The sequence below is a fragment of the Carassius carassius genome, chromosome 26 (genome assembly GCF_963082965.1).
Source record: "Carassius carassius chromosome 26, fCarCar2.1, whole genome shotgun sequence".
NCBI classification, from domain to species: Eukaryota; Metazoa; Chordata; class Actinopteri; order Cypriniformes; family Cyprinidae; genus Carassius; species Carassius carassius.
Window position 1 is genome coordinate 18,027,275 of NC_081780.1, and position 22,314 is coordinate 18,049,588.

General features: G+C 41.8%; 1 protein-coding gene across 1 annotated transcript in view; it reads left to right on the forward strand.

The window, feature by feature from the left end:
- Positions 1-22,314, forward strand: part of LOC132105931 (proton myo-inositol cotransporter-like) — an 84,079-nt gene that overhangs the window by 9,646 nt on the left and 52,119 nt on the right. The window contains exon 3 of the mRNA XM_059511478.1: positions 7,630-7,838. Within this exon, the coding sequence (XP_059367461.1) occupies positions 7,630-7,838 (209 nt within the window). The remainder of the gene's footprint in view (positions 1-7,629; positions 7,839-22,314) is intronic.

Here is a 22,314-nt window from a genome sequence, read left to right on the forward strand (position 1 = left end):
AAACTTTCAGCCCCAGAATCTGTCACAGAAAACAAAAGAGAAAAACAACCGGGGCAAATTAATCTACCAGAAAAGAAAAGCTGTCGTTGTTATTGTCCAAGGGGGCAACATAAAATTGGTGTTTCCACCCGGTTTGTGACGGATTTCGGGAGGAAGAGAGCAGCAAGTGCAGAGCGGCCATCGAGTGATGAAACGAGCCGCGAGTGCAGTGCGAGCTGAGAATGAGCCGCGAATCACGGGGAGAGTGGGCTTTGAAACAGCAGAAAAACAACTGCAAACGTGAGTTAATCTGGTCATTGAGTGGCCATAATGTTGCCTGTGTGGGAAGCTACGCTGGATGAAATAGAGGGTAAATTGCTCGAGTTATCTGCTTCGCAACTGAGAGATTTGTGTGAAATGTTAATGCTAAATGTGAGGGAGGATGAGACACACACGCCTCGCGCGATTAGAAGACGTATTCTGCAGTATTTAGAGGGAGATGATGTTGTTTCACTTGAAGATGAAGTACTATCTATGTTATTAGATACAAAGGGAAAAATTGACAGTTTGATAAATGTTGACGAAGAGAAAACCGAGAGATCATCCAGTGCAGAAGATGAGGAAACCAATGAGGGGCAGCGAAAAGTTGACCTGGAACACCACTCTGTGGGCGTTAGTGCAATTGCATCAGAAAAGCCTGTGATAATCACTGCAACAGAATCAGTACGTGCCAGAACAGACCGAAAAATGCCAAATTCATCAGTTTCAGGAGAAAATGTCACACTAGTGCATCCAATGTACAAAAAAGAACTCAAAATAATTGGACAAATTGGTGAACCTGGCCAGAGAGACAAATTAAACTTTACCAGCCTGGACAGACAGATTCACAGGGATTGCAAAAGGGGATATGATGAGGGAGAAATTGTTGAGGCAGTCATTCAAGCCATCATCCCAGGTGTCAATTTGAGAAGTTATCTGGAGAGTAGAACAGACTTAACATTGCCTGTCCTTAAACAAATTCTCAGAGCACATTTTATAGAAAAGGATCCAACTGAATTGTATCACTCACTCACACGTGCAGTTCAAGAACCCAAGGAAATGCCTATCCAGTTCTTAGTTCCAGCCATGGATCTCAGACAGAGGGTTTTGTCAGCATTTGAAAATGTAAAGACAGGATTAAGATATAATTATGAACTAATCCAGAATCAGTTTCTGTAGACAGTTATGACTGGCCTTCATGATGACAGCATGCGCACAGATCTAAAACCCTACTTGGAAAACCCATGCGTAGAAGATGAAGTGCTTCTGGAGAAAATGAACATGCCATATAGTCTGGAGCTTGAACGAAAATCAAAGTTCTCAACCACTCGACCAAAAATAGCCAAGGTGGCCACAGTGATGGAGGAGGAACAGGCACATGCTGATCAAGATAAAGGTGTCATTATAAAAAAAGAGAAAGCTCCAAAGCCTAACAACCTAATGGAAAAGCTTGATGCACGAGACAAAGTGATTTGTGAAGCAATCCAGAGCCTTACGTCTCAAGTAGTGAGCCTTGCTCAAACATCACGGCCTCAGACATTCAGAAACAGTAACCAGAGATTCACTCAAAATCGATTTCCACCTGTTCGAGCAAGCACCAGGCGCTGTACCCAATGTGAGCAGTCCAACCCAGAGGCAAGATGTGAACACTGCTACAAGTGTGGCAGCAGTGAGCACTGGGCAGCGGGTTGTCAGATAACGAACTGTAACCAATGTGACGTCAAGCAAGATTGAGATTACATCAGACATCATTGAAAGCTTGCCAAGAGCTTGCTCATCTGAAGCACCATGGTCGAACAAACAGGAGAAAACAGCCAGTTTGGTGGGACGCAAATGCTTGGTGAAATGTTCTCTTGGAGGTGTTAATACATCAGTGCTTTGGGACATGGGGTCACAGGTTTCAATCGTGGGCTCAGAGTGGAAGAAGAGACATTCCCCTGACACAGAGGTGAGACCAGTGAGAGAGCTACTTGAGGAGGGAGAACTCAACCTGACAGCGGCGAATGGGACGCGCATACCATATGAAGGCTGGATGGAAGTGGAGTTTTTTCTGTCTGGACACACTGAGACTGAAGGAGGGGGCACACACCTGCTGGCACCAATTCTCATTGCATCCAGTGAATTGGAGAAACCCATAATCAGCTTTAATGTGATTGAGGAATTGGTCCAAACTAACGCAGCCCAGCAGATTCCTTTGAGTTTTCTTGTGAACACACTTCATCTCCGGAAGTTAGCCCTAGGAAAGCAAAAGTCATTCTGTCACTGCTGAAGAAACGCAAAAACAGCAGCAGCTGTCATATTGCAAGACTGGGACGAAAATCCATCATTCTTCCAAGGTGCGTGAGAGTGAACGTCAGCTGTGGCAAACTGAATAGGACGGTTACCCCCTTGGAACACACTTGATGGTGGAGCCAAATTCAGAAGTACCCTGGCCGGCAGGTATAAAGGTAAACAAACAGCTTATTCAGATGCCTCAAAATGATAATGACAACATTACAGTGATGGTGGAAAATACCACGGAAGAAGAGGTGACACTTACAGCATGGACTGTCCTGGGGTTGCTGCATACAGTGGATGCCATCCATCAGTTGGAAGTGAAACCACCGCCTCCGTCTGAATCCCAATTTTAGGTATCACAATGTGACAATGACTCAACTCCAGAGACTCCGACCAAGATGGGACCCTCCAGTGGACCTCAGTCACTTACCTGGGGAACAACAGGAGTGTGTGAGACAGCTGTTGAGAGAGAATAGTGGAGTGTTTGCTAAGGATGACTGGGATACTGGATGTATTCAGGATCTTACAATGGACATTCGTTTGAAAGACAACATCCCTGTCCAAAAGACGTACAATGCAATACCACGACCCCTGTATCAAGAGGTGAAGACCCACATACAGAACTTGCTGAGTCAGGGGTGGATCCAAAGTCAACATCCTCCTATTCCTCGCCGGTTGTGTGTGTGAGAAAGAAGGATGGGAGCTTGCGTCTATGTGTTGACTACCGGCTGCTCAACGAGAAGACATACCCTGACAGGCTTCCTCTCCCACAAATCCAAGAGATCCTAGAAAATCTAGGGGGGAACTCCTGGTTCACTGTACTGGACCAGGGTAAAGCCTATCATCAGGGCTTCATGGGTAAAGACAGTAGGGCATACACGGCATTCATAAAACCCTGGGGGCTCTACGAGTGGGTACGGATACCTTTTGGACTCACAAATGCACCTGCCACTTTTCAGAGGTACATGGAAGAGTGTCTAGGAGAGTTAAGGGATGATATCTGTGTTCCCTATCTTGACGACGTGTTAGTCTTCAGCAAGGACTTCGAACAGCACCTAGAGGACTTGAAGAAAGTGCTACAGCGACAGGAGCAGTGTGGTATCAAGCTAAGGCCAAGGAAATATGACTTTTTTAAGCGGGAAGTCTGCTATGTGGGCCGCATCATCTCTGAACAGGGGTACAGCATGAACCCCAAAGAAAAAGAGGCTGTGCAAGCACTAAAGTGGGAAACACCTAGCACTGTTCGTGGGGTGAGGAAGCTCATGGGTTTCCTTGGTTACTACAGATCATACATTGCTGACTTTGCCAGAATAGCCAAGCCTTTATATGAACTGTTGACAAAGCCCAGCATGTGCAAAACGAAAGGCTCAGGAAAAAGAGGGAACTCATCCTCACAAGCACCTCCATCACAGCCAGTAGAGTGGACAGGGCGACATCAGGAAGCACTGGAGAAGCTAATCGCGGAGTTGTCAAACCCACCCATAATGGCATTCCCAGACTTTGAAAAGCCATTTGTCCTTCATGTTGATGAGAAGTCTGTCAGAAGAAGGGCTAGGAGCCGTACTGTACCAACGACAGGGAGGCAAACTCCGAGTAGTTGGTTATGGGTCTCGGACTCTGACCCCTGCCGAAAGGAACTACAAGCTGCATTCTGGGAAGTTGGAGTTCCTCGGACTCAAATGGGCGATCACAGAGCTTTTCCGGGATTTCCTGTTTCATGCGCCACATTTCACCGTCTACAGTGATAATAACCCATTGACATATGTCATGAAAACGGCAAAGCTCAATGCAGCGGGGCAACGGTGGGTTTCTGAGCTGGCAGACTACCGTTTCACTTTGAAATATAGACCAGGAACGGCAAATCGAGATGCAGATTTCTTATCACGGAGATCAGTGCCCATTGAAGTCACAGTCAGAGAGTGTACTCAGGAATGTGAGCCAGAAGTGCTGGGATCAATTGGGGAAGTCCTAAAAGCACAACGACGTGCGGAAGTGGACTGGATATCTGCAATCACTTGCAACATAGATGTCTTACCAGAGGAGCTGAAGGGTGGATCAGAGATCTGTCAACGGCTAACACCGCAGGATATCAGGAGTGCCCAGCTGAGTGATCCAGTCATTAGCCGAGTACTTGATCTGAAACAGAAACAAATCAATCTCAAACACAAAGACAAATTGAGGGAACGGGAAGCTGTGAGACGGCTCTTACGAGAATGGCATCACCTGCAGATTAATGAGGAAGGTATCCTGCAAAGATAAAAAATGACCAGAACTCAGTTAGTTATCCCAGAAAACTTGAAAAGTATGATATACAAGTACTTACATGAAGACATGGCCTACCTAGGTGCCGATCGCATGGTGGCAGCAGCTCGTGCACGATTCTTCTGGCCGAAAATGAGAGAAGAGATATGGAGCATTATGTCACGAGTGTGTGTTGATGCCTAAGACAAAAGAAACCAAACCAGATCACCAGAACTCTAATCCAGAGCATTGAGACAACAGCTCCATTTGAGATGATTTCGATTGATTACCTGCACCTGGAGAGAAGCAGAGGGGGTGCAGAGTATATCCTCATGGTCATTGACCATTTTTCAAAGTTTGCTCAGGCTTACGCCACCAGAAACAAGTCTGGAAAGACAGCAGCCCGGAAAATCCTTGAAGATTTCATCATGCGCTTTGGTTATCCTGGAAAGATCCACCATGACCAGGGGAGGGAGTTTGAGAACAGCCTGTTCCAAAAGCTACAGAGTTACTGTGGGATTAGGCATTCACGTACAACTCCCTACCACCCCCAAGCTAACCCGGCAGAGAGGTTTAATAGGACATTGTTGGGGATGTTAAGGACCCTAGAGGAAACAGAGAAGTCGAATTGGGCAGAACACCTGAACAAAGTTGTCCAAGCTTATAATTCTACTGTGCACGAGTCAACCGGATTTTCTCCATTCTTTCTCCTTTTTGGTCGAGAGCCAGTTCTTCCAATTGATCTGGTGCTCCCCACAAAGCAAGTAAAGAACACTCAGTCTCACACCGACCATGCTGAAAAGTGGAAAAGGTCTATGCAAGAAGCATACGAGATTGCGAAAAAGAACATGAAGAAGGCTGCTGCAAGGGGGCAAAGAAATTACAATCGGAAGGCATGGAGTTCTGTCCTGGAGCCAGGGGATCATGTGTTGGTGAGGAACCTGTCAGAAAGAGGTGGCCCAGGAAAACTGCGAGCGTTCTGGGAAAAACAAACGTATGTGGTGAAAGACAGGAGAGGAGATGGCCCAGTGTATGTAGTTGGACCGTTGGATGTGACTGGAAGGGAAAGAGTGCTGCACCGGAACCTTCTATTGCCTTGTCTTTATCTGGTTGATGAGCAGAGGACACCTGATGTTAGTCTGGAAAGAAAAGGATGTCAGAGGAACAGGTCAAAATAGGGAGCACAACCACGACGAAATACTCACCATGAAAGCACTGACAGTTCCAACGATGAGGAGGTTGACTTGTGGGTTCCAATGCAGAGAAAAGGAACATATCTGGATCCATGTGCAGCAGAATTTCACCCTGGAAGAGAGGAGAGAAACAGGAAACCTCAAAAGGAAACTGACATTGAAGAAATCGTTGACGAATCTGTAAACATACCTGACTCGGATAAGTCAGATGAAGAAGTGCTGGGAGATCTTCAAGGGGAGCAGGAGCTGGAGGAAAGATTCGTTGGAGAAGCCGAGCATGAAGATAGTGATTTGGCATCGGAACCTATCAAGAGAACTTCTGCCAGAACCAGGCAACCTAGGAATCTGTACACGTATGACACCCTGGGTGAGCCCACGCTTCGACCAGTGAACTGGAGTGCTTGTGGTGGAAATACTGACGTGAGAACCTGCTGTGTACAACCCCAGCTGAGCATCGATCACCTGAATCTGTATCCTTCATACTAAGTAACACTAGTTAGAGTTGAAAAAATTAATGTTCAAAGTAATAATTTTGTTAAGTGAGTTATAAACAGTTAAGGGTTTTGTAAGTTTACAATCGTAATAATGCTCTAAAGCAGAGTTATAGTTTGGTCAGCTAAAGGTATATTTGATAGGCTGGACGAAACACTAAGAGATTAATGCATTACTTAGGTGACATTTGAAATGTGTTAATACATTGTGGAGGTGTAGGTGGTTGTGTCCACTTGTCATTGCAGGATGTTCTGGGGGGGGGGCACCAGCGAGCCTAAAGACAAGACATCTCTTAACATGCAACAAATCTAAAAGTTTAGATCATTGTTATTATGTCACAGTTGTATGGAAGTAAACTATATTGTTAAGCTGTGAGAAAGCATGTACATTACACTGTAATTGGAACTTACATTTTCAGTATATACCCAGAGATAGTAAATTAAAAAATGTTTTGTAACATTTCATTTTTTTTAGTGGGGGAGGGTGTAAGGACCTCAAATAATTATTTGTTTCATGTCTGTGTTTATTGTAGATATTTGTTACTAATATAATGTAGAGGATAAATATTGAAAGTCCAAGAAATGATGTATACTGTTGGGGGCGCTGTGAGAAGAAAAGAGTAGTGGGTAAAAAAGGAAAAAGAAGAAGCAGAGTTAACACGTTTTGTTCATGTCAAAACTTTCAGCCCCAGAATCTGTCACAGAAAACAAAAGAGAAAAACAACCAGGGCAAATAAATCTACCAGAAAAGAAAAGCTGTCGTTGTTATTGTCCAAGGGGGCAACAAGTTATTACGACTTTTAATGCTGACTCGTTATGATGGATTGGTTTTACTGGCAACTACTTCTGGTAAATCTGATCTGATATGTATATGTAAACTCCATTAAAACACCATACATTTACTTGAGAATCAAAGTAAAGTTTGTAAAAAAAATGTAGTAAACAAATGTATTTACATTGAAATTTTTAATTGTAATTCGTACTAAATTTAGTTTGATTCATGCAGCCCCATCTTGTAATCCATACAAGATGAGAGTGTGGAAAACAAGCAGACAAATTGTTTCAGTGGAAATAGAAGATTTGCACTGTAATCTTGTTAAAGGAATAATAAAAAAAAAAACAGAATACAGATAATTGAATTATCTGTAACGTAATCAAATTCTGTTTATTTCTGCAAAAGATTCAGAACTGGGATCATTATAAAAACTTTTATTTAATCCATACCAATTTCCAGTCTATACCATTTTAACATTAACATCATGTTTTGTTCAAATCAGTTGAAGACTCATTAATTAGCAACAAAGCGTAGGCACCAGCTGAGGATGTATATGTATTCTTATTAAGAAAAAAAAAATTCCTCCAATTTCTCTAATTTCTCTTCCAATATTGTTTCTTTTTCATCTGTTTAGATATATGTTAGGTCTGTCAGTGGTCCCTGCATTGCTGCAGTTCCTAGGGTTCCTTTTCCTACCCGAGAGTCCTCGCTGGCTCATCCAGAAAGGTCTTACCCAGAAGGCCCGACGTGTACTCAGCCAAATCCGTGGCAACCAGAACATTGACGAGGAGTGTGATACTATCAAAAGCAGCATTGAAGAGGAGGAAAAAGACTGTGGAGGAGGTGAGAAAATAGTCTTTCACGCACTCACATATGCAAATAACTAAAAGAAACACAATTACAGGCATGGTTCAGTGTTTTCATTAAACTATGGAAAGTACTCAAGTACACAAGAGAACACTGTATGGATATTGGTAAACCTAAGAAGCAGTAACATTTGCAGCATCAAAGTGCCCAGAAGTCATTTGTTTTCAATAGGAATTGGTGAATTAGGGTAAAATGGGCATCAGAACCTGCTTCCGATGCAACAATGCAACCTAAAGGGATGGTCAATAATGAATTGTGGTACAGAATAATTTGGTACAATACTCCACGTGCATTGGTGACAGAATGCCGATTCAAAAGCAGTTCAATCGTTTAGGTTCCAGTAGTCCCAGGTTCCAACTATAGAAACTACAAATTGCAGACAGTAGATGTGTTTCCATTACAGATTTGCACAAGACCTTTGTGACATTTTATAAAAGTCATAATAAAACATATTTGTTTTCCTCTTGTGACTAGTCATGGTGATGGATTTTGGTAGGTTTACATACATCACATGCACCACACTAACCATTATTTTAATTGAAGGAGACAAAGGCATGCATCTTTAGTGAAGAGTCTAAAACGTGTCGCAACGCAGCTGGTATAAATCATTGACTAGAGAGGCTGTGATCAGCTCTCGGCGCCACAGATTTGTGCTGTGTAAATAAGACGTTATTAAAGCATTAATGGCAAGGATATCTATATCTGAGAACTGCTACGTTTGAGGTGTTTCTTGGTGGTTATAGTACATTAAAGAATGATCATGTGACTTTTATGTAGTCCAGGTGACCTGTAAATTTTACATTTACATAAAACAGGTAATTTTTTAATTGCCTGAAATACAACCTTATACAACCTTAATACAACCTTGACATGTTTCCATTGGGCATATTTTCAAAGTTCAATTTAAATTTGTGCAATTTAAAGAGTAATGGACGTTTAACGTCTACAGTTAGTGAAGCTCATGTGATCCAGTCCAAAATCTGGATGCAGCAATTGAGTAGGAACATCTACTAGCAAAGCAACAGTACAACAATTTGGCAACCTCTGTATCAGCGCACTATTCTTTCAATCTTAATGAATGCAAGAAAAACAAATGAAAGTAATTAAAAATGTGGTAGCTAGTCTCATACAGAATCTAAAATGTTTGGGAAGTGCAGATGCAATGTCAAGAGGCAAGAGGATCTTGGAAAGTGGATTGCTTTTTTCTTTAATTACCTCTGATTCAGATGTCCATAACTACAGACTGAAGAGGCCTTTACATCCCACTTGCCTCTGCAAAGCTGAAGGTGAAGGAGTCCCTTAGAGTTTTAAAGCTCTATCCAGAGCATAAGCCTTATTATAGAACACACAAATGACCAAGTTGCACATTTTTATCCGTCATAGTCCAGAAGGTAACTTGGTGGAGATTAATGTTTTAGTGAGATTAATGGAAATAAAAGGGGAACAAATCTTTTCTTAATGCCAACCAGTACATGCATGGCACAACAGCAATAAAAACATGAAAAGGCCACAGGTGTTCATGGCCGAAACTCATTTGAGTCAACCAATAATAGTCAAGAGCAATGGAAGGCAACATTACCCTCAATTCAATGGCACAGCAGGGCAGTTTAAACTACTAAATAGCATGTGTACTTGAACAGGATGTTTCATTCAAGCAAATCTAATTCGGCCGTAGGTGGAGACAATTACTAACCATGGGAAGTCACCCACCTCCTAACCAGACCTTATACATCCTCATTTACCAACAAATCACATGGCAGTCATAAACGATCAGACCTTTTAGCCCCCTTAGAACATCATCTGAACATGATTGACATTTTGCTATGAGATCTTCATCACAAATGAGATTGTTTATTCAGACTAATGGCTTCTGGCTCCAACGAAGTCACTGTGAAACCAGCAGGCAGTAGTAACAGGAGCTGGAGAGAAGTGATTGTTCCTAAGGGGCGTTCAAATAGACAGAAGTTTGCAGCAAATAAAAGTTATTCATTTTCAGTGAGAATTGGCAATATTCAGCAAAACAAAATGACATGTGACCTTTGGTAATGTTTAGCAGACTTTAACCAAAGTCCTTTTCAAGAAAAGACAGTTTACTTGGCGGCCATATTGGTTGCTCCACCAGATAACTTTTGGGCATGCAAGACCATCTAATCTATTTAAAGAGAGAAAACAGTGGTAATGGATCACATGCACTACAAAATATCAGTGGTGACAAATCATTTTGAGATAATATAATTATATTTGTGTTGCAATCATGTACAGTGTCCTACTGTGCAGATTGCATGTTGTTTTGTATTGTTTGTCATCTTGTTTGTTATGATTGTTCCTGATGTGAAACACCTTGGCACTAATAGAAAAGCAAATGATAGATGTGGAGAGGATCAAGGGAATATAATGAGAAATCGTCTGTGAAAATGAGGTGACACTGTTAAACCTACCATCTGTGATCACACTGACAGAAACAGCTAAACTGAAGCATCACACAAAAAGACAGAAAGCAATGTAAGTGAAGCAGTGAATTAAAGACCCTTTTAATGGCTTCTTTAGCTTTTTTAATAAAACCATATTGAGCTGTAAGGATGTTTTGGTTAAAATTAGGCAATATTAAGGCTTTTTTACACTGAACATGAAAATTTGCTGCGAATGTTTGGCGTGATGAAGCTTTTGAATCAAAACAATAGATCCCTACTGGGCTATTCACACCAGGCACGATCGTTTGTGGTGCAAAAAAGAAAAGATTTTTTTTCCGCCCTGTGTGTTGATTTTCCCCCACATCAATCTCAGATGAAATGTGCAATCCAATTAGATCTGAGCTTAGATTACATGCTCAGGACAGCTGCTGTTGCACAAAAGGAGCTGAGTGGTGGCGATGTTCCGAAAACCAGTGTAAACAGTGAAAACGTCTCAGGTTACATATGTAACCATGGTTCCCTGAGACACTGCATCCTCTAGAGGCTACTGTGAGGGAATGCCTTTGGCGTGACTGGTGTCTGAATCATACAGGTGTATCTCAGTAAATTAGAATGTCGTAGAAAAGTGTATTTCACAAATTCAACTCAAATTGTGAAGCTCATGTATTAAATAAATATAATGCACACAGACTGAAGTAGTTTAAGTCTTTAGTTATTTTAATTGTGATGATTCTGGCTCACATTTGACAAAAAAAGAAACAACATCTCACTATCTCAACAAATTAGAATACATAATAAGATGAATAAAAAAAATTGTGAATTGTTGGCCTTCTGAAATGTATGTTCATTTACTGTACATGTACTCAATACTTGGTAGGGGCTCCCTTTGCTTTAACTACTGCCTCAATTTGGCGTGTTATGGAGGTGATCACTTTCTGGCACTGCTGAGGTGCTATGGAAGCCCAGGTTTCTTTGACAGTGGCCTTTAGCTTATCTGCATTTTTTGGTCTCTTGTTTCTCATTTTCCTCTTGACAATACTTGGTGAGTTTGCTGGCCAGTCAAGCACACCAACACCATGGTAATTTAACCAACTTTTGGTGCTTTTGGCCGTGTGGGTAGGTGCCAAATCCTGCTGGAAAATGAAATCAGCATCTTCAAAAAGCTGGTCAGCAGAAGGAAGCATGGAGTGCTACAAAATTTCTTGGTTAATGGGTGCAGTGACTTTGGTTTTCAAAGAACACAGTGGACCAACACCAGCAGATGACATTGCACCCCAAATCATCACAGACTGTGGAAACTTAACACTGGACTTCAAGCAACTTGGGCTATAAGCTTCTCTGCCCTTCCTCCAGACTCTAGTACCTTGATTTCCAAATGAAATGCAAAACTTGCTCTCATCTGAAAAGAGGACTTTGGACCACTGGGCAACAGTCCAGTTCTTCTTCTCCTTAGACCAGGTAAGACGCCTCTGATGTTGTGTGTGGTTCAGGAATGGCTTAACAAGAGGAATATAACAACTGTAGCCAAATTTCTTGACACGTCTGTATGCTTTGAGCCCAGCCTCAGTCCATTTCTTGTGAAGTTTACTCAAATTCTTGAATCGATTTTTTTCTTGACAATGTTCATAAGGCTGCAGTTCTCTCGGTTGGTTGTGCATCTTTTTCTTCCACACTTTTTCCTTCCACTCAACTTTCTGTTAACATGCTTGGATACAGCACTCTGTGAACAGCCAGCTTCTTTGGCAATGAATGTTTGTGGCTTACCCTTCTTGTGAAGGGTGTCAATGATTGTCTTCTGGACAACTGTCAGATCAGCAGTCTTCCCCTTGATTGTGTAGCCTAGTTAACCAAACTGAGAAACCATTTTGAAGGCTCAGGAAAACTTTGCAGGTGTTTTGAGTTGATAAGCTGATTGGCATTTCACCATATTCAAATTTGTAATTTGCTAGTGAATTGGTAGGTTTTTGTTAAATGTGAGCCGAAATCATCACAATTAAAATAACCAAAGACTTAAACTATTTCAGTCTGTGTGCATTGAATTTATTTAATACACAAGTTTCACAATTTGAGATGAGTTACTGAATTAAATGAACTTTTCCAAAACATTAAAAATTTATTGAGATGCACCGATTTAATCAAAACATGACAAAAACATTGGCAAACGAAAGCCCATGACGTCATTACTGGCGTGATTACAATATAAAAGAGTATCGGGGTATGTCTCAGCCACTTCTTCATCTGAAGCTCATATTCAAAGCATGGCGAGACTTCTAAAGGACAAGGTCTCTCATACTCCAATACCCTGCATACCCTAATAATTAACCTGTTAAGGGCTGGGTTTTGGGCCTAAACTGAGGGCAGAGCTGGAAGGCTTGGAATCAAAAACCTGTTAACCTGCACCCAGATGAAAGTGAAAGTGAAGTGACATTCAGCCAAGTATGGTGACCCATACTCAGAATTTGTGCTCTGCATTTAACCCATCCGAAATGCACACACACAGAGCAGTGAACACACACACACACACACTGTGAGCACACACCCGGAGCAGTGGGCAGCCATTTATGCTGCAGCGCCCGGGGAGCAGTTGGGGGTTCGATGCCTTGCTCAAGGGCACCTAAGTCGTGGTATTGAGGGTGGAGAGAGAACTGTACATGCACTCCACACACCTACAATTCCTGCCAGCCCGGGACTCGAACTCACAACCTTTCGATTGGGAGTCCGACTCTCTAACCATTAGGCCACGACTCCCCTACCATAGATGCGGGCGTCCTCAACTCGCCTCAACTCGCACGTGTCAATGTTTATGAATAGATTAAATGAAATGAGACAAATTTAATCTTGACACAAGCATCGATGACGGATTGCTGTTTTTCAATGAAAAGCTTCTAAAGACTGTATTTGCTACACTTGTGTAAGCAGTACACATCAATACATGAAGAATGAAAATGCAGTACATACCAGATTCCTAATAATAACGAGTCATAAACACATTCACAGTTGAAAATCCCGGTTTAGTTAGAAAGGCAAGGGTCCACTGAACGACATGTCATGAAGCACATTTAGTCCAACGAAGCAATAATGTTGCAATATGGATGATAATTCCTTTGTTTACGTTTCAGTTCTTCAGTGACAGAACAGTTTGTGTCCATCATGGAATAACTCAAGCTCAGAAACTGCGTCTTGGTTGTAGAAAAACGAAATGGTTTTGCAGCGTACAGTGTCACAAACAGAATGAGACAATCCACACAAAAAAGTGAAAGAAAAGCAAAAGATAGTTTATTTTAATTCTGGCGCTCTCTAGTGACGGCTCGTGACGTGCGCTCTGACGCACCTGTCATCTGACGGAGGCGGAACTTTGCGATCACCTTTTTCTTTATTTGTTTTATTTTTCAACAGTTTTCATATATGTGTGAGTGTGTTTTATCTTGAATGTGAATGTATCTGCATGATTTTCCTCTGTTTGAGTGCAAATCAGCTCGCTATTACTATGTAATCACGACTATAAAAGTGAATGCGATTATATGAATAGAGAGTGGTTTATTGACTTTATGGCGCATTTGTATTATTACCATCTCTATACCTGGCCATCAGCATGTATTTTCATTGTATTTCATTGTAAATGCTGCATTTCTAGCTATCTCAGGATGGTTTGTAATTGGCACACAAAGTTAAATCAAAGTACGTAAATTAAATACAAAGTTAAAAAATGTTCTTACTCAAATTATTCTTATTGTATTTTTCTAGTGCTCATATAAATCACTTATATGATGTCTAAGTTTCTGTCTAGTGTTTTATAATTGAAAAAAATGCAGTGTTATGTTTAATGACTAAATAGTTTGTAGAAGCCTTCAATAAAGTTGGTAAATATTTGTTATATTTGGGGGGGTGGGGGGGACTAGACATAGTTTAAAAAATTTTTTTGTAGGAATCTAATTTTTTCATGAAATCTTCTTCAGATTTGAAATAGAAACTCATGAGACATGTGACTTTTCTTCCCATTACTTTTCTAGATTGCTCCAGGACTGATTTCATGTATTTTATATCAAATAATAAAAAAATTCAGTGTGGTGACAAGATGTCCAAGGCACTTCAGTGTCTATAACTTTTAATATTTTTGAGCATTATCAAATCTGGTTGATAAAAAGTAAAGCCCAAAAGGTTTTCTTTCCAAAGACACCAAAATGATGTAAGGAACTGTAGCACTGAAGTAAGGAACTGTTATAGTTTTAAGTTAGGTAGAGCACTTTCAGCTGTGAGTCCCATAATGGGAGGTGCTGGCTAACAGGTTAAGGGGATAAGGCCAAGCATCTAGAATGGGTTACTAGACCCTGGCCTGTCACCCAGGAGGCTACTGCCAGCTCTGCATGAGCTTGCTCAAAGTACGGGTACATGTCGGGTACATGTCCTTGGTGGCAAACAGGAAAGGTGTCACCAATGATACATAAGGTGAAAAACATGGCCTGAGCCATCTCAGAGAAAGGGTACAAGGCTGGCAGTGTTTAACTCATACCATACAGGATTTTAGGAAACTGAGCGGGATGCTTAGCATGCACTCTTACCACAATTTTTTAGAAAGTGGCTTTTAGAAAGTGCACAGAAGTGCAGTATGTGCACTTAACATAACTTAAATTCTAGCACTGTTGCTAAGGGGTCACAGAGACTGTTTCTTAGACAGGCCTAATCATAAGAGCAGCATATCGGGGAGGCAGAAGGTGGCCCTACAACATATCATGACTGCTAACCGATTCTCTAGAGCAGTGGTTCTCAACCTTTTTTTCCAATGGGCTGCACTGATGTCTAACTGCCAGTCTTATGGGCCGCATGCATATAATTTACATTTTACATCACCAATACAAACCAACCAGATTTATAATATTTTATCCTAAATATTATGATATCTAACTGATTACATTCATTAAAATAAATAAATAATTCTACTCACCATTAATAAAGCGCCTGAGCAGAACAATTTTGGGAAATTCAGCTTGAAAGGAGTAACAGCACAATGAAGTTGCAATTGTAAGTTGTCTGTAAGACGCTCATGGAAGTGTGACTTGAAGTGCAACAATGTAGTAAATGTGCATTCACAAATGTAGCCTTTGTTGATCCAAATATGGAAAGCACTTTCAAATGTAATTATCTGAGGTTCTCTTCAGAGATGTTCTGTCACATTACTACAATTACGTATGCTTGCTACGTCATATGGGTTTTTCTTTTTGCCTGAACATCTTCAAGTGAGTGGTGGGACAAACCAAAACTTTTCAATACTGAGACTATACTTCTTTGTATGTGTTCCTTTGCTGGCATTTGACACATTTCCTTTTTTTCCCTTAATAGCAAATTTGTTCATTCTAATGTTCAATTTTACCGAACTAATGGCTGCTGATGACTATTTGAATTTAATTCTGCCAAAGTACGTGCTTGAACTTTAAGTGTTTGTTAAATGTTTAACGTTAATAAGTTAGGACTCACATGATCTGCCTAGTACCGGTGAGCTCAAACATCCCAACAGGGAGCAACAGGGTCCCACCATACAGGCAACTGACCAAGGAGGAGACAGGGAGAGACCTAACAACTTCATATGGTTGCATATGAAGATCTTGGGAGTGGTGCTTTCAGCTCTCAGGCTGAGGTGGGCCCTCATAGCTCCAACTAGGAGTGATAGGCTCATAGCTAGCCCTCGCAGTGAGGGGATCACTTCCAAGCTCGACCAGAAGGCAGCACTAGACTAGAAGGGGCAGTCTAGCAGGGCCCGATTAGAGACCATCAACTGTTACAGCTGAACATAGTCCCATGCTGTATATCTTGATAGAGTGTGTGGGTCCCATTTAGCCAGACTCAAAATAATCTATAGAAACCATGGAACCCAATAACCCATTTATGCATGAGCTACTGCACCTCAGAGCTAAAGCACTGAGCCAGAGCCAGAGCCAGGGTATCCACAGAAACACATCTACAGGTTCTTACAGGTCCTAACCAAGTAACAAAGTCAGAGGTACAAAGAGATATGTCCAAGTAATGCTGCAGAGAAAAGCTAGTTAGTGATTTCACGTAAAACTAGCGATAGAGAGATGAAATTGAGATTGTACTAACCCACCACAGCTCCCACGCATAAATCAAGTTAATGGATATATTCTGATGGAATCAGTAGGTAATTCTATGAGACATAGCAACTAACCAAAACATCATAGGTCCAGCATGAGAGACTGCAATGCAAGTTCAAGAGGCTCCTGCTTAACTTCGGTCAGGTGGAGGGGATGGTGGCTTCAGGGGGGAGGAAGATGAGAGCAGATGTTAATACCCTCAGAGGGAGTTAAGTAAATATTTCAGGTTTTACTCTGGTCCGGAAGAAGGCATTGAGAATGCCTCGTCTGGATCACCTCACTCAAGTCTTGGCTGCTAACATTTGATTCACGCTTCTTTTGAGTCCAACCTGGTGGAGGGGCCCAAGTCGAGACACTAGTCTTCTGTGCTTGTCTTTGATCCTCAGATTGAGACCGGCCAGAACCCCTTTGCTGTTCTGGCTCTGAATGACATACTGCTGCGTACGCCCTGCCATTCAAAATAGATGTAACTTGAAGGGGTTTGGATGGCAAGGAGGGAGCCTTAAGAGAAGAAGTCTCAACTTCTTCATCCTAATCTAGCATCTCCTGCTCTTCCTGGCTTGGAGACAGCAGAGCACTAGCCGCTGGATCAGACAATGTGAGAAAAATAGCATTGTCGTCCAGCAGCTTACTCTCGTCTGTGACCGATGAGTGTGAAAGGGAAAGTCCCTTCTTCAACTCATCAGCTAGGTCCACCTGTGAACCCCACAAGCTCATTTTCCTCTGTGCCTCAGCAGCAGCGGGTCTTGAACCGCAGGGAGCGAATGGCTGTCCCTCTTTCATTGAAAAGAGAAACAAATGAGAGTGGAGCTTTTTCAGAGGAAACGCTCACAATGCACAGAGATTGCCCCCTCGAGGACATTTACATTACATTTACATTTATTCATTTAGCTGACACTTTTATCCAAAGCGACTTACAATTGCTATATATGTCAGAGGTCGCACGCCTCTGGAGCAACTAGGGGTTAAGTGTCTTGCTCAGGGACACATTGGTGTCTCACAGTGGATTCGAACCCGGGTAGAACCCGGGTTTCTCACACCGAGTGCATTTGCCTTATCCACTGCGCCATCACCACCCCAGGACATCATGCACATGCTCTTCACCCAAACAGAAGATGCAAAGATTGTGTGTCATCAGGTGAAAAATAACGAAGACACGGATCCGCACACTTCTTAAACGCCTTACTAGCGCTCGGCATGGCAAAAAAAAAGATGAATCGTTCTTACCAGAATGCACGCTTAAAACAAAACAGCCCCTTGAAGATGAAGAGGAGAATGAGGCATTCTCCTGGAGCCCTTTTCTGCTGTCTTCGTGCCAGTAATGATATCATAGGCTGCCGTCAGCCAATGTTATTATCATGTTTTGATGCATGCTTTAGACACTGGTCATGCCAAAGGCATTCCCCATAGCAACTGCTAAAGGACGCAGTTTGATGGTTCCCTCGGAAGAGAACCAGTATCAAATTACAATAAAATCAAATTCTACTTAAGATCACAATCGGAAGTTATTACAAGCACTAGATGATTGTTTAAAGTGTGTTTTAAGCAAAAACATTAATAAACACATACATTTTTAAATGTAGTTTGAAGCTAATTGTACCTCTATTTATATTCTCTCTGGCTCTCAACGAAGGTGGTCGCATTTTCTCTCCCTCTCCTCTCTCTTAGCTTCCCTGCTTTGCTCCTCTTGTCTCGTATACTCTGAGAGACTCTCTCTGCTCTGCTCTCCAACTAAACATCATGGATTTGATAACTGGTCTAACAAAGCAATTGACACCATCTTTTGGGTTCGGGGGAACCGGATTGCCCTGCCGGAACGTTCGCAGCTAGCTACACAATGGACGCATGGGAGAGGTGGCGGGTCGTGTGTCTGGTGGCTCTTTCCGTGGAGGACATTATATCTACCTATTCGGAACCATGATAACAGGTATTCTGCTGATTGGATTAGGCATTGCCCTGGTTTATCGAGGAATTCAGAAAACGGTGACAGCTGTCAAAGGCTTACAAGGCTGCCCGTCATGATAGAAGCAGTGGGCAGAGCGGTCAGCATTGAGACTGAGACTATTAACCGCAATATGGATAACAACATGGAGATGAATCGCAACATGGATAAAATCATGGAGAAGCTCACGGCTTTGGAAAAAGCAATTGGATCGATCAGAGACCAGAAATGGACAAAGAGAGTAGCCGTGGAATTGGAATGCGGCTACTCACCCCAAAACCAAAAATTGCAATCTTATCTTCTTTTGACTTCCCTCTACCAGCACTGGTTTCGGCCAAGGTCGCTGTTGGAACAACAACAACTCTGGAAGAGCTCTGCAGTGAGACGCTCACGCGTTCATCCCCCTAACCCCCCCTCCCCCCGTCTTCCACCTGCTGATGTTGACTCTGTCTGGGACCTGAACAAGGCTGTCTCCATGGCAACTTGCTCTGACACTATCACAAACAGCGGACTGAGTAGGGCTGGACGATTATGGCCTAAAATCAAAACCTCGATTAATTGAACATTTTACCTCGATTACGATTAATGAACGATTATTTTGTTTCTGTTTTTTTTTTGTTTTTTTTGCCCTCATAGTTCACTGACAAGGTTTGTACTGTAAATATGATTGACTATTAAAGGTGAGACATTTTAGAGCGATCTGACATCATAGCTCACTATCAGCAGTTATTTTATCTATGTTTGTAACATTTCTTACAGATTATTGCTCGGTGTAAGAGATAAAAAAAGATCGCATAAAGATAAATTAGCACAGCACCGGTACGAGTGATTGCGTGTGTGAATTAGTCAAATATTACTAATGCACGTTTATTCAAAGCATAAGAAAATGACTAAGAAAAAAGTGCATAATATTTAAAATAATTTTTATAAACCAATTATAATTAAGTAGCTTAAAGAACTATAAACAAAAAAGCACCATGTGTGCATGCATAGTTTAATTCAAAGGGGTGAAAGCCAATAACACAGAGTACATTTTTCATTTAAACATGAGATGCAGTGGGGAAAACCCACCATAAAGTCTCAAGAAATGTTTTTGAAAAAATCTGAACCCACCTTACTTTTACACAGCTTTCTAAACATGCGGCTCTCTTGTGTGAGACGCGAGTGCAAGGGTAAAAGATGACGTCCCTCTCTAGAAAATGCGTGAAATATGCGTTCTGTGTGAATGGCTTGGTTTCAGTTTTGACGTGAACAAGATCTTCTCCACATTCTCTTTTTCCTCAATATTTTGAATGAACATCGCAGAAGCACTGCATTTAGTTGCTTCAACTATGTGTTAAAAAAATTATAATGCAATGACACTTTTATATTGTCATCGCATCTCATGCGGCACTGATAAAGGCCAAAGTATAATTTGACCATCCGCATCCGCGCATCCTCCGCTTTATGTAATTTTCGTCATTAAGAGGGCTCGCGGACAGCCACGCATCCGTCCACACGGTCTCAAAAAGTGCCTGCACGCGGACGGGGTGCGCGGCTGTCAACAGCGCATGCACGATGTGAATGATGACAAAAGTGGTACTGCTCGTCGAGCTCGTCCGCCTTCTGAAAGCTCTGCGGATGAGACTGTTTAAGAAGGAACAGAACACGGAATGTGAAGTATACCAGAGGCGGGCCTTAAAGCTGCCTCCTTAACGTACACCTACAATTCGAATGCAACATTTTTGCATTCGAATGTGGATTTATTTTTTTTTATTCTAGAAATATTCTTAATTTATTTATTTTTTTGACAGCCCTAGCCCGACCATGGTAGCTCGATATAATAATACACATCCGATCATCTAACCGCTTGAATGTCCAATCCATAAAACAAATACAACTGACAAAGTTTTGTGAAGACGCAAGACCATCACTATGTGTTGAACCGGCGTTCACCTCCGTGTTTTGCTTTTATGCCACTGACTGGACGGGGCAGAGTCATGTGGCTACACACGCGGTAGTATGCTTTTAAGGGGGAAGTATTAACAGGATTAAAAAACCCGAAATAATCGACATGGAAAATTACATCGGTTAGAGGTTCTGAATTTCGGTTTCGATTACTTTTCGATTAATCGTCCAGCCCTAGGACTGAGGCACCTAGATTGAATCGCAACTCTCCAGGCCTACAAATACATGAACTCTAACACACACACAGATACAGATATGCATTCACTCCCAACCTCCCCCCATCCCTCGCTTTGCCGCTTTGTACCGCCAGTCTATCAAGCGGATCTGTGACCAGCGCTTTAATCATGTTACCCTTGTTATATACATACTATTGCTGTGTGAATGGTTGTATGTCTAGATGGTGTACTGTAGAAACTGAATTGCCCTTTGGGGATTAATAAAGCTATCTGTATCTGTATCTGTATCTTAATAGCTGCAGGGTAGGACAGGTGCTGCCTGCACTGGATTACCTCAACCCCCCCAATTTCCATCCCCAGTTGCAAAGTCTTGTGTTTATGGTGTATGTGCTTTTGTTGCTGAGGTGTTTTTCGGTTCCCATACTGTACTCCCAAAATGAACATAGTCTGGGTGTTGTTGTTTTTTCTCCTCACTTCCCTAATGTAATGCTGTATTTCTTACTAAATTCCCTGTCTTCCTGTTCTGTCTACCCCATTGTATGTTTTTGTCGTGTATGTATGGACAGGTTGATGGCTAATTTCGCTGGTACTTGTGACTAGTGACAATAAAGGGCTACTGCTACTACTACTACTATTTTAAGATGTATTCTTGTAAGCATTATAGATACTTTGTTTTTCTAGTGTAGAACCAAACTTTACTTATTTTAATATAATGCTATATACTGAGCAGTGGACATTGTTAAATCCATATACGAGATGCATATCTGAGGAAAAATGCATTGTTAGTCAGCACCACTGAGCATGCAAGTGTGAATTAGCAGAATGTGATCGATCATTTCTCGCTTGGTGTGAAGCACCATTTGTCTGTGATTCGCCTTGCTTTTACCGCATTGCACCCCATATGAAATGGCCTTGACTCTCACACTCATGTAGCTGTACTGAATATTAGCATGACCATGAAACAGACCAAAATTGTCCCTAACAATATTTCATTACATAAGTTGTACAAATTCCGGCAATTCAGATATCAAATGTCTGATAAGTGTCGCTATAAGGTTTATGCGTTTTATTTTTGCAGAGTTCTTCATTATCCAAAGATCAATGAGAAGAGGTTTGTCTTCGGTTGCAAACACTCAGGTGGCTGCAAATGCAGATTTTTAAACTTGCATGATTTAAGCAGGGAAAGATCTCCCAGTTTTTTAGGGTTGATGTTGGCCTGAAGCAGCTGCTGGTTCAGTTGACCCTTGTATTGCTTGTGTGGGGTTCCTCGGTTTCAGTTTGCCTGGCAAAGTTCCCTGTAGATCAAGACGTTTGGTGTCACTGTGATATGTGACCTGTCTAATTAAACTGAAAGAACTTGGCCTTGATGGTTGGCAAACCTGCTTCTTTCAGGACCTCTGTATTTGTCTTATAGTCCTGCCCTTGTATTCCCATGATGGAATAGAGGCACCATAGGTGGAAGCCTTGTAGACTTGGATCTTTGTTAACAGGAGCAGCAAGCAGCTCTACTAGACTAATTTCTGCAGGTGACCAAAAGAGCTGCAGGTTTTGGCAAGTCGGTGTCCATGTTCTTATATTGTTGCACTGTTTGAATTGACACTGCCCACATATGTGAACTGGCCCAATGTGTTCAAAGGATGGCTATTGATGTTGACCTTAGCTGGGCGGTAGCTTCCATGTGGGACTTCTGGTACTGGACTTTTCAGTATATGGAACTGTCAGGTTTCTCCTTTTTGTTCTTGCACAGAGAGACTATCATTGCATCACAGAAGCCTTGCAGAATGATCCCTTCTCCCATAAAGTACAAACAGTGTTGATTATAATTCAGCGTCAGCGTCTCTGCATACCATGAACCTGAATCTCCTGGTAGTC